We start from the raw sequence: 17,661 nt of genomic DNA on the forward strand, positions 1-17,661 counted from the left end.
CTGGAATAAAACAACCACAATTTTTTAACGATACATAGAGTATAGTTATAGCATGTACTGTGTGTATATACTATACAAGGGATACATTATACTGTATATTAGCCAAATTTGATAATTAGATGAATTGTGCTGCTAGTAAAATCTCACTTTTTTTTTTATCTACTGCTTAGTTCACTCTAGCTAGATACAGCCATCTAAGGACATCAAGAACAAAATGAATACAGGTGTTGTGTAATGTTCAGTTTTATGTTTGTAAAAGTGGGGGAACTTTTTCAGATTTCACTTGACCTGAAGACCGGTAATGTTTTAGCATGTTCTGTCGTAGAAAACATGTTTTAAGCATGTTAAAAATAGTGAATGCGAAATGTTAAAAATGGTCAAGAATGACATAGAAGACAAGAAAGGTAGCCGTAATGATGTTTTTTCTTCTGTTAAAACACAGATAAATAGTTTCTCATATTGTTTACATGGAAAGTTTGAATTATTTTGTGTAATGTCTATTTTCTACAGTAATTTTTCATTGTTGTTTTTTTTTTTTTATGAAAGGTACCAATAATTATGGAAGGCATTCTACATTTTTGAATAAGTAGCTTAAGTAAATAATTAAGCAGCAGTGCATCTGAGGTAAATTTGCTCTCTGTTTCAATTGCATTATCTAGCATATATATATATATATATATATATATATATATATATATATATATATATATATATATATATATATATAAATAAAATAACACTGCCTTTACCACAGAACCCTTAGAACCCAAAGCACCCTGAGCTCGGGCTCTGTGTGCTGCTCTGTGTTTGCACGTTGCGTCTGTGTGTGTGCTTTAGTTAAGTGTGCTCTGTGTCTTGTGTTCATGCTCTTGGCACATTTTACTTTGTGGTTTTTGACACACATGCAAACACACTTACAAGCAAAAAGACCAAAACATGCACATACATTTATCTTAGTCATGGGCTTGCTTTTTATTTCCCCTGAAGCGTGAGTACTTGTGCAGAGCAAAAATACACACTGCATAAAGTGTGTGTGTGTGTGTGTGTGTGTGTGTGTGTGTGTGTGTGTATTTCTCTATATGTTATAGCCATAACGTTAAAACCACCTGCCTAATACTGTGTAGGTCCCCCTTGTGCCACCAAAACAGTTCGAAGCCTTCAAGGCATGGACTCCACAAGACCTCTGAAGGTGTGCTGTGGTTTCTGGCACCAAGACGTTAGCAGCAGATCCTTTAAGTCCTGTAAGCTGCGAGGTGGGGTGTCCATGCATCGGACTTGTTTGTCCAGCACATCCTCGTTTGAGTCAACACCTTGAACTCTCAGTCATGTTTCTCAAACCATTCCTGAACAGTTTGTGCAGTGTGGCACGGCTCATTATCCTGCTGAAAGAGGCCACTGCCATTAGGGAATACTGTTGCCATGAAGGGGTGTACTTGGTCTGCAGCAATGTTTAGGTAGGTGGTATGTGTCAAACTAGCACCCACATTAGGTAGAAGCGTACGGTATACAGGTAAGATTATCCATTAGACCAGGTCTTAGACATACTAAGCAGTTTTAGGAAGTGCTCGACCACACAACTACATCTAAATGAGCTTCTTACACCCTTTATATTGATTTAAAGGCTAGAGGATAATAGCTCTTCCTACATCAGCATCTTGAGGCCATTTTTTTAAGTCTGTGCCTTCTGCCTTTCACTAAACCCACAACTTTGTTAACTGGAAAAGCATATTTAGACAAGCACAGCAAGACAAAAAGGAGGATGTGATCCACCTTCCCACATGCACTCTATCCATAATGTGGCACACTGTTATGCTGATGTCATGATTACACACTTTTTTTTACTCCTGAGGAACACTGCTTGTGAAATTTGTGATGCATTTATACACACACAGACACACACACACACACAGACACACACACACACACACACACACACACACACACACATAAATGGTTAACCACACAGACCAAAATACTCCCCTCTTGTGGTGCTTCAAAATTTCACACCAATTAAAACAATGGCTTTAGGTTTGCATGTCTAGCCACTTCAGTCTGGTATTACACACACACACACTCACACACACACTCACACACACTTACACACACTTACACACACTTACTTGCATCAGCGTCTGCTTCCCGGTCAGCTGACTGTGATCATGAGTCCTGCTGGGACATAGATCCCCAGGGATGACTTGACCCAGTGTTACTAAAAACACCATCGTGAGAACTCTCCTCTATTCTTGTCTGTATTTTTTCTTTTTCCTCATCTCTCCTACTGTTCTCTCTGTTCTTCTGCACCACAGTTAATTCTGATACCTGCTTCCACACAGTGTGTCATAGTGATTTTTCCATTTGAATGTGGAGAAAAATGGCTTACAAATGACTTGTCCTAATCTCATTCATTTTCTAGTCTTGTTCACTTCCTTTAAAGGAGCCATGTTTGAAATATAGAAATATTGAAATATTTGTGGGGAGGGGCATGGTGGCTTAGTGGTTAGCATTCCTGCCTCACACCTCTAGGGTTGGGGGTTCAATCCCCGCCTTTGCTATATGTGCACAGAGCTTGCATGTTCTCCCTGTGCTTTGTGGGTTTCCTCAATGTACTCCGGTTACCTCCCACAGTCCAAAGACATATGCTGTAGGCTAATTGGCATTTCCAAATTGTCCGTAGTGTGCGATTGTGCCCTGCGATGGGCTGGCACCTTGTCCAGGGTGTCCACCATCTTGTGTCCCGAGTCTCCTGGGATAGGCTCCAGGCTTCCTGTGACCATGCGTAGGATAAGCTGAACAGAAGATGGATGGATGGAGGAAATATTTGTGGTTTCTGGTAGTAATTTCTTGGTTGGGTTGTAATTTTGTTGTAATCCCAGTAAGAAATTAGCAGTTATTGGTATTGTTTATGGGTAATGATCTCATACATAAGAAATAACAGAATAAAGGAACAGCTCTTACCATCTTCCAACGATGTCAATAATGAGAAATCCACTGTAGATGTAGTGAAAACAATGAACGTTGCACCATGTCCTGGAATGCAGTTTCTCGATTCATCTCGATCCGGCTTAGTGATCTATGAGACAACAAAGCACAATGGAGTTGATGCTAATACCGACATTAAAGTCGAAGCTTTAGAATCAGATCTGTTTAAGCAGAGGGTACAGATGCGAGACCTGGACAGAGTAAAAGATTAAAGCGCTGCTTTTACTCTCTTCACGTAGAGATGAACCTCCTCAAAAACAGCAAACTGTATAGTCAGTGTTATAGGGTGAACAAGCAAACGTATCTGTATGTTGATTGATCTAAAGTAAATACTTGTATATACAGCATAACTCATTTAAAGGTAAGAGGTGCTACTTTGTTTACTGTTGATTCGAGATCACTTGCTGACCTCTGAAGCACTCAGAGTTGAGAACCCTCCTACCTCAACTCCCTCCTGAAGGCTTATGTTCCCTCACGCAATCTGCGATCAATCAACGACCGACGCTTAGTAGTTCCCACTCAGCGTGGCTCAAGGTCCCTTGCAAGAACATTCAAACTAACTGTTCCTCAGTGGTGGAATGAACTTCCAACCGCAATCCAGACCGCACAATCTCTCACCATCTTCAAAAAACAGTTAAAGACCCACCGCTTCCGTGAACACCTAACCAACCCATTAAAAAAAAATAAATAATAATTTACTCTGGCACTTACACCTCAACTCTGCGCACTTTGCTTCTTCTGGAACTCAATTGATGGATCTTGTATGGTAGCACTACTTGTATTGTTCTCTGCTTGATATATCGCTTTGCTTGTATTTTCTCATTTGTAAGTCGCTTTGGATAAAAGCGTCTGCTAAATGAATAAATGTAAATGTAATAAATGAGAAGACCACCCAAGTTCCTGAGTAGTTGGGGGAGGGGTTTGGTTTCTCCAGGTAAGAGGTTGGGAATTACGAGTTGAAACCTCTAGTTGAACGCAGCACAAATTCCATTACGAGCAGGTGTTCAAACGGCATTGTCGGTAATGTAGAAAAATGTTAACCAAAGTGAGAATAGCCCAGCACGTCAATGAAAAAAGTTTCAACTAATAAGTAAACTCATCATTTCATTAGAAATCTTCACCATTGAAGATCACATGTTAATTTCTATAATAATCAATGTAATCTGTGACTAAATCTGCATTTCTTGAGCGTAATTAGCGTTCACATATGTCGTAAAATGTCATGGAACGGTGCGCTAAGGCTATCTGTGTGTGACATATAAGGTCACTGGCCCATGTTATCTTAAGCTTTAAATGGGTCTATGTGTTGTGTATGTGCACAAGGGTTTGTTATATGCAAACATCAATGTCTCCATGCAGCAACATTTCATTTGTTTTCTTCTTAATTTCTCTGAGAAACATTTTTCATATGCTGATAAAACTGTTGTCAGAGCACATGGGTGTGTGTGTGTGTGTGTGTGTGTACTGATGGCTTAAATGAGACAAACTCTGTCTGATGTGGGAATAATGACTAGTCAAATCAGCTCCAGACACAGTATTCAACTATTTAGTCAGTAGTCCAGTTTTTCCAGCTTTCTACATTTAAGCCCCAGTTACACATGACATAGTGTAATCAAGTATCCTTTTCAACTAAATATTTTATACATGAGAAAGATGTTTGCTGCTAATATCTCCGCCACAGATAACTGTCACAAAATCCTCTGACATGTGTAACCCCTCAGTGCCATTTATTACTTCATTGCCAGCTCTATATTTGAACTCTATGGGTTGTACAGATTTAGACCTCTAGTGTTCAAACAGTGCAACTGCATTACATGCGTAATTCACAGAAGGCTGATTTCCGTGAAGTGAATCGCACATTTCCGTGATGCATATCGTCACATTTTTGCACCGCAATGCATCTTGTCATAACGTATCATTACACCCCTAGTACCGAGTCTTTAACAGTTGATGGCTGTGACCCATAAACAACATCAGATGCTAGATACCTTCCCTAGAGAACCTTCTATAGGCTTATAGCAATTGCTTTGCAGTCAGTAAGTGAAAGACATTTTCAGTAGGGTTCAGATTGTGTTATTGACTTCTCCAGCCAAGAATATCTTTTTGTTGGATGTCCATAGTCCCCGTAGCTGTATATTTGTGCATCACCTTACATGTATATGCCAAAAGGTGATGCATTTATTTGGATCTGAGCTGCAGTAATGCCGCTATACACTTTGGAATATATTCAGCTGTGCCTCTATATGTAGGTACCTCATCAATAAAGACAAGTGAGACAGTGTTAGTTGTGTTTGCACATACTCAAGCCATGACAACCATCCGTGTTTAACAGATAAAATAGTATGCTTTGGCTCATAAGCAATTTCTTTACTCTAAGCTTCTCTTGAAAATGTTTTCTCCATGACTGAAACTTTATCATCAGAGCCTAATAGTAATGAAGAAGGACTAAAGCTAGCAACTCAGAATTAACTCAGAAAAAAATCCCCCCTCAACTTGGAATACCTACTCAGAAAGTCAGGAAGGTCTCCTCAACCCAGAGTTCAGCACATGACATCTTTACTTATTGACTTTTTAGCACTTTTAAATAAGTGATACTGTATATACAGGTATTTGCTTTAGATCAGTCAACAAACAGACACATTTTCTTGTTAAATCTTTACTACATGGACTATACCGTTCACTGTTTAGAGGAGATAAACATATATTATTAACATTAGCTGGCTAGATTGTGGCAAAAAGCGAATGACGAATGTGGAGTCATCCAAGATTTTCGAAAATGATTATTTTGAGCTCTGACTTCCCACTTCCGAGGTACATCGAACACAGCAAAGTGCCTTAAATCTCAGTGGTTGGGATTTGTTGTGCTATTTTTACTGTCTATATATGATGTTCTTCAGTTTAGGAGTTGCACCATATATGTAAGAAATAAAACACAACCACGCATGCTGTTATAGGAAATTAATCAATTACTGGGATGGGCCCAAAGTGTTTTAATCCTCTTATACCACTGCCAATGATTTAAAATGTTTATTTAATATCTGTATTTTTTTATTTTATGTAATAAATAATGACACGTCATACTTTTGGTCCGTTTCATGTTGTGGATTGGTCGCGAAACAAGATCGTTCCTGTGATCACTTGCATTATAGCAGTTATAAGTAGCTGCTCCTTCACTTTCTCTAACCCTTTCTCACAGTACACTGGTGTTCCATTCAGACGGCAGAATGGAAATCGGCTTATCAGACATTTTCGATCGGTGTAAACAAATTAATTATTTTTCGCCCCCACGTCTGGTTCAAGATTAGTCAGGACACTGTTGGGTTTCTGTGTGTAGAGTATCGTGAGTCTGTGTTTAGCTGCTGGTGAGCAGGGTGATGGGAAAGTTGAGGGGTGTGAGCCCCCTGCTGGGCAAATAAGTCACGTCTCCACAATAACACTGGTACAGAGATAAAACAGACAACACTAAAGCTTTTTTTTTTTAAATAGTAAAACACTGTATGCAACTGCCACAATAAAATTATAACATTTAAACCTAGTAGGCTAGGCAAAAAAAACTGTCTCTTTTCACATGAGCCATTAACCACTACTGTGAATGCTGAACACGGCGCCTCCAATACAGCGTGAACTTTTATTTTTTGCCCTCTGGTTAATAAGACAGAAATAAATGCACCTTGTTCCTGAGAACCCACAATGTGCAAAGTCCTCTGTCCTGAAGACTTTCCTGCGGTGCAAAATGTAAAGTTACAGCTTTACCTCTGACTGTTACAAAGTGCTGACACTGGAGACTCCTTCCATAAATGTTAAATAAACACCTTCTTACAGAAAGCTTTACCATATCGACGACTATGGATTTTCTTTATTATATACAAATAACAACATTTAAAAAAAAAAAAGGTTTTGTGTTACATAGTGTAATGTAGTTGTGCTCATGTCTTCGTGATCCTCCTAAGGGACACTTATTTATTCTGCCTTTTTTAAAGGCTAACAGGAAAGCTTGTAACAAACACATTTTCCCAATTTAAACTGAACTGATTGATGTTTGAAGCAAAATAAACAGACGTAGATGTATAGAGAAGTTAAAGGTAGCCTGTTAGATGCAGTTACATTACCCTAGACTGAGTTTTACTCCTCAGAGGGTAAGGAACTTCTCTGGTTTTTATGAAAATGGGAATGTTTTTGGAGAATTGCTGTGTAGAATTGTTTGCATCTTTTTTTGTATACGGCAGTGCATACACACACGCTGACCCTACTTAACCTGAGAAGTTTATTGAGAGGCACATGGCTATAGTGTGCGAGGCCAGATTATACACACACACGCACACACAAAAAGGTCTGCCTTCTCAGAAGAAACTGTGTCTGGTGCTGGTTAACATAGCGGACATTTCTCCCTCAGTCTTTATTACTGTATTTCGCACACAGCAGCCTTGGCCTTTTAGACATACGTTGGATTATGACTCAGCTTTGCTTTACGTGCATTTTTCCTGCACTCGCAGACACAAAAGTCGCTGGGCAAGCCTGCCAGTATGCTTAAGTGACATCTGCACAGTCAAAAAACCCCCCCCAAAAACCCTGAAAACATAAATAATAAAAATGCATAGCTAAGAGTATTGCGTAGCAATGTTATGAAATTTAGTTCAGCTGTTTCTGATAATCATTTTGGCCTAATGCTCCAAGCAAAATGGAAATGTAATCTGCACAGTATTATTAGTGGTCTAAACCTGTTGGTGTTTTTAGTACTATTTCATCACGTGCATTATCACATGGACTACCTGTACATCACATGCTCATTAAACTCACTTGGGGATTGCTGAGTGCTAATGTAGGACTAGCCTCCCCCCAGTCAAATTCCAACATTACTAACTAAGATTCGAATGTTATCTATAAGATGCCCTCCATCCAGTGTAGCATGACCTAAGCTTTATAATACTGGGTAAAAACCCCTTTAATAAAAGTTTTAGGTAAACCCCCCACCCCATCACTGTCAGAAGAAGAACTGACCACTTCTCTGCAAATGTTTGCTTGTAGTCACATGACTGAAACTTTACAATTAAGCGACCCTTAACCAAACACTCTTCAGAATGGTTTTTCGACCCAAATGCGCTCCGGGTGATAATGGAAGCTCGTATGCGAAACCTTAGAGAGGGCATTTTTACGAATGCTCCGCAAACATTTGCTTGCTCTACTTTAAAAAGGGGGTTGCTGATTTTCCCCACTCGCATTTCTATAGTAGGTGTTGAGTTAGATTTGATGATATTGTTCTCCAGCAGCACTGAGTGTGTGTGTGTGTGTGTGTGTGTGTGTGTGTGGTGATATAAACTTACAAGACATTTTGCTTTAAAGACATTGCTCTGTGTGTGTGTGTGGTTTAGAGAGCAGAACCATTCTGATATGCTGAGTTTTCAGAAAGAGAGAGGGAGAGGTTTTCTTTGGCCAGACTTCAGGGAAGAAATTGCCAAAAAAAATCTCACACAAAAAAAAGTTTAACACTTTAGTTTGTATCCATGCAAGTTTGGTACATATCCAGTTCCTTTACTTTTCAACACACACACACACACACACACACACACACAGTAAATATTCTCATTTTCACTGTGCCCTGAGGCAAAAGTGTCATGAATACACAGATCTAAGACTGCCTTGTCTACATTTTCCCTCTTCTCTTTATTTCTCTCTCTCTCTCTCTGGTACTCTTATACACACACACACACACACACACACACACACACACACACACACAGACACACACACTCTGTTTGGGAAACTCTTATTAATTTGTGAGACTGTGGATCCCAGAGAGACTACTGGCTTTAAACTACAGTGAAGCTGGGACTGTAATTCCCGTTACTCTGTTCTTGTAATACACACTTCCTCTGTGTACACATTTACTCTGTCCTCTTAATACACACTTCCATATTTATCTAGGTAATACATCACTGTCCTAATACCCAGTCGATTTTCATACCTTGTGCTTATTTTTAGCCTGCAACAGCTTATACTTGTTTTCTGTTTTCATTTCCTTACTGCAATACCCAAATGATCCACATCACCACATGCATGTATAGCGCTCGTTTCGGCACTGCCAGATTCTAAGTGCTTAATGCAGCTGTGGCATCGTACAACTTCACACTCATTATTTGTTCTTGCTCAAAGTCTCCTGTTCTTCAGTTTGCATAATCGGTGTAGTCCTGACATAGTGCTTTTGTTTGTGTGTGTGTGTGTGTGTGTGTGTGTGTGTGTGTGTGTGCACAATGAGAGTGAGATCCGGTGGTCAGGCTCAAGGCTTTCAGAGAATTTTACAGAGCCAGGTATGTGTGTGTGTATGTGTGTGTGTGATGAGATGAGATGAGATGAGAGTGTTGTACACACATGGATGTGAGTGAGAGAAAGTCCTTGATAGGTGTTCACTATCGCCTTAAAATCTCTAATACACCCGCACACACACTCCCCATGGGAGGTGTCAGTTCCACTGATCTTAATCTACTAGAATTGGAGTAGCATGCAGTACGTGCATCAGCACAGCCTAGCGCTCTCTCTTTCTCTCTCTTCTTTCCCTGTCTTTTTGTTCCCAACTCCTGTCTGAGCCTCTTTCTCTTTTAATATCCCCGCCCCCTCATCACCACCCCACCCCCACTTTCTCTCTCTCTCTCTCTCTCTCTCTCTCTCTCTCTACCTCTCTCTCCCTCTCCCCCTCTCTCTCTCGCTCTTCTCTCACTTTGTAAGAGAAGGTCGGCTCGGTGCGAAAATGCCATCGTGCTCTCCGGATTGCTGCCTCTACCAAGCAGTAGAGGTAAGATCGATACTTAATATAGTACACTGTATTACTATATACACGTAGATTTCACATCTTTACACGTGACTGCTTTGCATGGCAAATGTCTTATTCCGTCTACTTTACATGGTCTCAATGGGCAGCTGCATTACTCTATTAATTTGTACATCACGTTACCTGAAATAGGAAGGTCATGGATTTTAAATATGATAATAATATGATTTCAGGCTGGGAAAACCGTATATATTGATTTTATACTCTTGACAGTCTGGATGTGTTTAAAACTAAATATAAAGTTTGTGTTTCTTCTATACAGAAGCATTTGAGTTAAGTGTTTATGAATGCGCTTTGGACATATCCCCTTTTAAGCTGGTTTGACTGATCGTATATGTGTGTGCATGCACAGTGTCTGGTTGATCTTTATGGCCAGCTGCCATTTAGAGAGAGTTCTGAGTGTTAGAAGTGTGCGTGTGCGTGAGTGAATGCATGTGTGTCTAAGAAACTATGCTTCGGGGCATGTGCCGTTGTCTAAACGTGATCAGTGAACGCTTACATTCTGCTGAGGTGGGAGCAGACGTGCCACACGTGCTCTCGTATGTATAGCAAACACAGCACTTTGGTTCCTGGGCAGTTCCGTAAACAATCGAATGATTATGAACTCTCTATTTACTCATCATCTTCTCGCTTGTCTTTCTTGAAATGCTGGAAAATCTTTCCAAGAGTTGTTTAAAAGGGTTTGTGTATGTGCCTGTGTTGTCTCCAGATCATCAAGGTCTTCAGTGAAGATGGCGTTGGGAAGGTGGTGGAAGTTCCTGCTCATATGACAGCCAGAGACGTGTGTCAGCTCCTGGTTTATAAGAGTCACTGCCTGGATGACAACTGCTGGACTTTAGTAGAGCATCATCCGTTGCTTGGACTAGGTAAGTGTGTGTGGGTGTGTGTGGGTGTGGGTGTGTGGGTGTGCGTGGGTGTGTGTGAGTGTGTGTGTGTGGGTGTACTGTATGTTCGAGAGAGAGCATGAGTGGCGATCACCACCTGGTCCTAGGGCATGCTCTGTCCTATCCATTGATGCAAAGCAAACAGTAGATTGCATCCTTATAAGTATTTATATAATCTTTTTAAGTATTTATAAAATCCTGTGCTTTTCTTTCATAATCTTGTCCACTGTAGAGGGAAGAGCATTTGGAAATGGCATTGTAGTACAAAAAACGATTGAGGTGAAGGAAGTGGTGGGAAGGGGGAAGCGGAAAAATCTCCAATAGAGAAGAGATTGGGAACAGAGCATGACAAGGATTATCCGCTAATCTGGCTGCGATTTAACGTGGACACGTGTGGACATCCATTTTCTAGTCTGATCACAGATTAAAGCCCTGCTACACCGCCTAAGTTGCCATGGAGATGCTCCAAAGGAGAACATCCTGATCATGGCAGTGTATTAGTCACACATCTGTTCGTAGGTGCCCGAGATCGTGAGTTCGAATCCCGACCAGGAGATTAGCCAGGAGTACAAGAGAGCAAAAATGTGTTCTCTGGCTGGTAGGGGTGGTGTACTCTCTCTTCCCTGTCAATCACAGGGACACATGACGAGCACTGGTGTCTATGAGATCATGTATGCAAAAAAATCGGATAGCGCTCTCCACTGAGTGTGTTACGCAACAGATCAAAAAGATGCCGTTGGCTGGCTTCACTGCCTCCCAGGAAGCACAATACGGACTTCTCCTTTCTGAGTTAGTAGCTGTCTTTGATAGGGGAGACCTAACTAGTGGATGGGAATGATCCAAGATTCAAATGGAAAAAGATCTGTGAGCTTTAGGAGCTCTCTTGGCTTTCTTGTTGGGTTGTGTTTGTGATCAAAATCCCTGTAGTTTGCTGTCTGGATTATTTGAGAGTCAACTAGTCTGTCTGGATTGTTTGAGAGTCAAAGTCGCTTTGGATAAAAGTGCCTGCTAAATGAAGAAATGTAAATGTAAACTACTGTAACTTAAGTTCTCCAACGAGTAACTAATCAGAGTGATGGTTCTTGCTAACTTGGCCTTTGCAATGTTTTCTGCAAAGTTGTGATAAGCTTTTAATGAAAATAAATAAATGAATAAAACGTTCCTCGGGGTATGATGTCATAACGTGACTGGGCGTATTCGGATTCGCCAGCTGACACCTGATCAGCTGCAGCTTGAACATTGTGTTCAGCGCAGTCGGCCTTGATGGATTAGGACACTCTAGATTTGATCTTGGAGCTAATGCTAGCCCAACATTATGGCAACCTTCCAAAAATGTTCCTCTTACATAAGCCATTAGCTGCGAGGCTCCTTACTGAGCTATGATCAGCCCTACTGCTCAATGCAATCAAGCTAAATACATGACCTCATCTCTCTGCAATGCTTCTCCTCTCTCTCTCTCTCTCTCTCTCTCTCTCTCTCTCTCTCTCTCTCTCTCTCTGCTCTGATTGCATTTGTGTTGTGCAGCTGGGTGGAGATGTATGTCTTCTTTCATTGAAAAAACACTTGCACAGAGATGCAAATTATTAAAATACAAAATGAAACACAATAAAAGTTCTTAATCTTCTTATACATAAACACTTTAGTTTGTATCCATGCAGGTTAATACTGGTACATATCCAGTTCCTTTACTTTTCAACACACACACACAGACACACACACACACAAAGTAAATATTCTCATTTTCACTGTGCCCTGAGGCAAAAGTGTCATATGAATACACAGATCTAAGAATGCCTTGTCTACATTTTCCCTCTTCTCTTTATTTTTCTCTCTCTCTGGTACACTTATATATATATATATATACACACACACACACACACACACACACACACACACACACACTCTGTTTGGGAAACTCTTATTAATTTGTGAGACTGTGGATCCCAGAGAGACTACTGGCTTTAAACTACAGTGAAGCTGGGACTGTAATTCCCGTTACTCTGTTCTTGTAATACACACTTCCTCTGTGTACACATTTACTCTGTCCTCTTAATACACACTTCCATATTTATCTAGGTAATACATCACTGTCCTAATACCCAGTCGATTTTCATACCTTGTGCTTATTTTTAGCCTGTAACAGCTTATACTTGTTTTCTGTTTTCATTTCCTTACAGCAAAACCCAAATGATCCACATCACCACATGCATGTATAGCGCTCGTTTCGGCACTGCCAGATTCTAAGTGCTTAATGCAGCTGTGGCATCGTACAACTTCACACTCATTATTTGTTCTTGCTCAAAGTCTCCTGTTCTTCAGTTTGCATAATCGGTATAGTCCTGATATAGTGCTTTTGATTGTGTGTGTGTGTGTGTAGAGAGGTGTTTGGAGGACCATGAGATGGTGGTTCAGGTGCAGGCCTGCATGTCTCCAGAGAGCAAGTTCCTCTTCAGGAAGAACTATGCCAAGTACGAGTTCTTCAGAAACCCACTGGTGAGAAATGCAGACATGTTCCTAAATTAAACTATATATATGTTGTTGTTTTTTTATTAGCTGAGCAATGAAATATTCGTCCACGTTGTTCCTGTTCTTTCTATTTTATCATATGGTTAATGTAAATAACTTTCCCATTAGTCGTCATTTATCCTGGTTTAACCAGAACCTTTCTGACTCTGGAATTTCTAAGAGCACCATGAACATAGTGTAAGTGCAAAGCAAAAATAGCTACAAGTATAACTGTTCTAACAAATTATAAATATAATTGCACCATGGTGCTGTTGAATTATTAAATCTGATTGTGAATTCGTTTTCTATAGCAGCAGCTCTGACAGTAGTGCAGAGTACTAATGCTATCGTTTCTATAGTAACAACTCATTCACATGGATTTATGGTGGTGCACCTAATCTCCACCTAACAATAAATAAATTTAACCCTTTCATACATGAATTATTTATAAGCACATCCAGCTTCTTTTGATGTTTTTTAATTAATTAGATTTGCATGATATATTACATATAGTATAAATGTTGATTTTCAATTAATATCACTTATATTAAAAAGTCAATTGGATTGTCTTTGTGAAGGAATGCCATGAGTTAAAAAATAAAGATAAAATATAAAATACAACACATTATAATTTTTAAAGAACAATATTTTACACATTTTACACTTGTAAAGTTACACAGTTAATGGGGATTTAAAAAAAATCTTAAAAAATAAAACAATTATTGAGGTGTTGAGTCTGGCACAATATGTGTATATATATTTTAATTAAGTTAGTAAAGATAAACCGGAGACATGCATTAATAACAAATAGTATAGACAAATAGTCTAGAGGGCAACAGAAATCTGCTTAATGATTTACGTTAAAATAAAGTAATTTCGATGTGATTTGCATCGTATATTTTCCAGAAAAAATACTGGAAAAAAAATGGGGGGGGGAGTTGTTGATATGGTGAAGCTTTCTGTAAGGAGATTTTTATTTAAGATTTATGGAAGGAGTCTCCAGTGTCAGCACTTACAGAGAGGAAGTTTTCCTCCACAGGAAAGGAGTTTGCACTTTCTGGTTTCTTTTATTCTTTTATGTCCATTTATTTTTATCGCATTAAATCCAAGAGAGAAACATAGAAAGGCTAGTGAGGGGACGACTGTTTACACCACAAAAAAATTACATCTTAGCAAGTGAACATATCTTGAATTTAGTTAAATGTATCTAGCATTTCCTATTACAAGGCTACAGTATACCAAATATAAGATTATTAATCTTTAATATTATTATTACTATTATTTATTTATTATTATTTATGTATGAGCATGTCATATTTTGACCTTATCACTTTTTCAGTAATAAGGTCAAAATTATAATCATTGGCAAATCGTTATGGTGTAAGAGGAATAAAACTCTTTGAGACATTCCGTTATTGAATAATAATCCAATTCAGGGCGGTAATGTCTCTCTTCGTTGGGTCAGGCTGCATCACACTGCCTTCTTGTTGATTATTTTCCTATAGCAACACTCTCTGTCATGTTTGAGAAACCAGTCTGGCATGTGGTCATCTTTAGGTTTGTCACATGCTTGGTACACTTTTCCTATACGAGTAAACACTCATGTTTGTGTGTGTGCGTGTGAGCACACTGCAATGAGTACCCGTCATAATGAATTAACACTGTATTCTAGGAAATTGGGTTGATATCGTTTAACAAAAATGGAAGGAATGCACACGAACATATACATGCAGGAGGTTATGTCTGAAGGAGTTCATGCTAAGGCTGCCTAACAAATGAGTCAATATAAAAAACTAAATCATTGTGTTGTCTGAACAGTTACATTCATGCTGTAAGTATGACATGCTCATGCATATTGGTGTTGATGAGGAGGAGCTGGTATTCACTTCACTTTACATGAAATAAAATACCATTTCCAAACAGACCGTATAAAACTAGATCTACCCTGTTTTTTCTCCTGCATTAAACCACTAGTATTTGGAAACATGATAAAATATTTCAGAGGGTTAAAGCTGAGATGCTATGAATGAGCTATTGTTAGTTTTAAGCGGTACCACTGTGCAGGTAATGATAAAACCATGAAAAAGTATGTTACACTTTAGGGAAAAATGGCTAGTATTGTATTAATATTTATATACAAATCAAGCTCTCTCTCTCTCACTCACTCACTCTCTCTCTCACGCACTCTCTCTCACTCTCTCTCTAACTCTCTCTAACGTACACTCTCACTCACATTCTCTCTCTCACGCTCACTCTCTCCTCTCTCTCACATTCTCTCTCACTCTCACTCTCTCCTCTGTCTCTCACACTCTCTCTCACTCTCACTCTCTCCCCTTTCTCTCTCACTCTCTCTCTCACTCTCTCTCTATCTCACTCACTCTCTCTCACACTCTTACAGAATTTCTTCCCAGAACAAATGGTGGCATGGTGTCAAGAGTCCAATGGCACAATCCCACCATCTCAGCTTCTGCAGGTGTGTGCACACACACACACACACACACACACACACACGCATACGCATACACACACACACAGCACGCGCACACACAACACGCGCACACACACACAGCATGCGCACACACAACATGCGCACACACATACATACGCACGTGCATACACAACACACACACAACACACGCACACACAACAACACACACACACACAACAAACAAACACACACACACAACAAACACGCACACACACACACACACGCACACACATACACACACATCATATGCACTGCAGTACAGTGAGGTAAGAATGATAATAACTGAAATATGACTCAGCTGAAAAACCCTACGTTTGTGAAACTGAGAATTTAGGTCAGCTCCCTCCACACTACTCACGAGTATACTTTAGGCAAATGTTGTGTCATGACTTTCGCTGTGTGGGCGTTCACATATATGTGAGACAGGATACATGGCAGTTTGTGTGTGTATAGGGAGAGGGAGTTTTCTCTGTGGAGAAAAGCTAAATAACTAGTCTCTAGATGGTTTCCTGCTCTCTTCCCCCATGCAGAATTTCTTGAATTCCAGCCGCTGCCCTGAGATCCAGGGCTTTCTTTACATGAAGGAGACAGGCCGCAAGTCCTGGAAGAAGCTTTACATGTTCCTGCGCCGCTCTGGCCTCTACTACTCCACTAAAGGAATATCCAAGGCAAGCTGTGCTTTTGTGTTCCTTCATGTGCATTTAGAAAAGAGGCAGAACTTTCCAAATTGGCTTTTGTGGTTAAGACATAATGTACATGAAGTGCATTGTTTGCTGAATGTGGTCCAATCTGGAAGTGATTCCAGATGCTTGGACATCAGTGGAAGGATCAGATATGGGTCAGATAATTGAAAGTGAGATTTGGTTTATGGCCTGTATGTGCAGTTACAGCTATGCACATGATGAGTATGATACTGGAGAATTTAATGCTTCATTTCAGTTAGAATAGAGAATGTTATTCCATATTCCAACATTCCATTTAATGTTGGCAGGTTTTGAATCTATTCGAAAAACAATTAATGCAACTTTGTTTATGAACAACCATGCCATAGGCTTGTGCGATATTGATTTTCCCCTGCTGGGCGATTTTCACGATAAATTCAGTTAATGGGATTATTAGATTGTTCTATTCGAGATAAATATGCATATTTCTAATTTTTATGAAAACATCCATAAATGCTATACCAAAACACTGCCTTCTTAACCCAATAAACACCTCCTACAGCCTGCGCTCCTCCCAAACACTGTGCGCGTCGATTAAAAACATGCCAAGATAAACACGCAGCACTTCCCCGAAAGACCGTGCACTTGCAAAGAAAGGTTCGAATATCATCTGGTACAGGGTTGAAAAGTCAGATGAACAAGTTTATGGAAAATATTATGCTACATTACATCCTAAGCGGTAATTCATGGTCAGGATTACCTCATTTTTGACCTCAGCACATTCGACAGATGACGTGTGAAAATGGATGCCCCATGTTGGTTTTTTATTAGCAAAAAACTAGGCAACTAACTTGGATGAGTGAAACAAATATGTCTGCATGCTGATTTGACGTCACTGCATAAATGGGGAAAGAACGTGGATTTGAGAAGAATACCCTAAGATGACTTCTCAGTTTCGGTGGCATTTCAAGTCAAGCCAAGTCAAGTGGTTTATTGTGTGTATGTGTGTGTGTGTGTGTGTGTGTGCATGCATGTGCGTGCTCATGGGCGCAACTTGTGAACAGGCAAGGCAGGCAACTGCTTGGGGCCCCATGCCGTTAGGGGATCCCCAGGGACTGTCAGACTTTACTCCAAAGCAATGTCTCAAAATCTGGCAACCACAGTGACCATGGGTGACTTGCAATAACATGACAGTCTCAGTACTAATTGTATTAATGTGAACATTTGAAATAAATACAAAAGTTTAGATCGTGTACATTTTTGGTTGGTGTCAGATTATTTATAACATAATAGTGATGAACGCTGGTTGGAGGGTCCCAT

At 39.8% G+C, this 17,661-nt stretch overlaps 1 protein-coding gene across 2 annotated transcripts in view; it reads left to right on the forward strand.

Moving 5' to 3' along the window:
- The window catches only part of grb10a (growth factor receptor-bound protein 10a), a 61,540-nt gene that overhangs the window by 36,086 nt on the left and 7,793 nt on the right, over positions 1 to 17,661 (forward strand). The window contains exons 1-5 of one of the 2 annotated variants that reach the window (XM_053637350.1): positions 9,658 to 9,766; positions 10,512 to 10,668; positions 13,064 to 13,179; positions 15,590 to 15,664; positions 16,210 to 16,347. In XM_053637350.1, coding sequence (XP_053493325.1) covers positions 9,722 to 9,766; positions 10,512 to 10,668; positions 13,064 to 13,179; positions 15,590 to 15,664; positions 16,210 to 16,347 — 531 coding nt within the window. In that variant the 5' untranslated portion in view covers positions 9,658 to 9,721. Of the gene's footprint in view, positions 1 to 9,657; positions 9,767 to 10,511; positions 10,669 to 13,063; positions 13,180 to 15,589; positions 15,665 to 16,209; positions 16,348 to 17,661 lie in introns of those variants that run through there. The other variant, XM_053637349.1, reaches the window with a different exon arrangement.

This window comes from Ictalurus furcatus, chromosome 12 (genome assembly GCF_023375685.1).
Source record: "Ictalurus furcatus strain D&B chromosome 12, Billie_1.0, whole genome shotgun sequence".
NCBI classification, from domain to species: domain Eukaryota; kingdom Metazoa; phylum Chordata; class Actinopteri; order Siluriformes; family Ictaluridae; genus Ictalurus; species Ictalurus furcatus.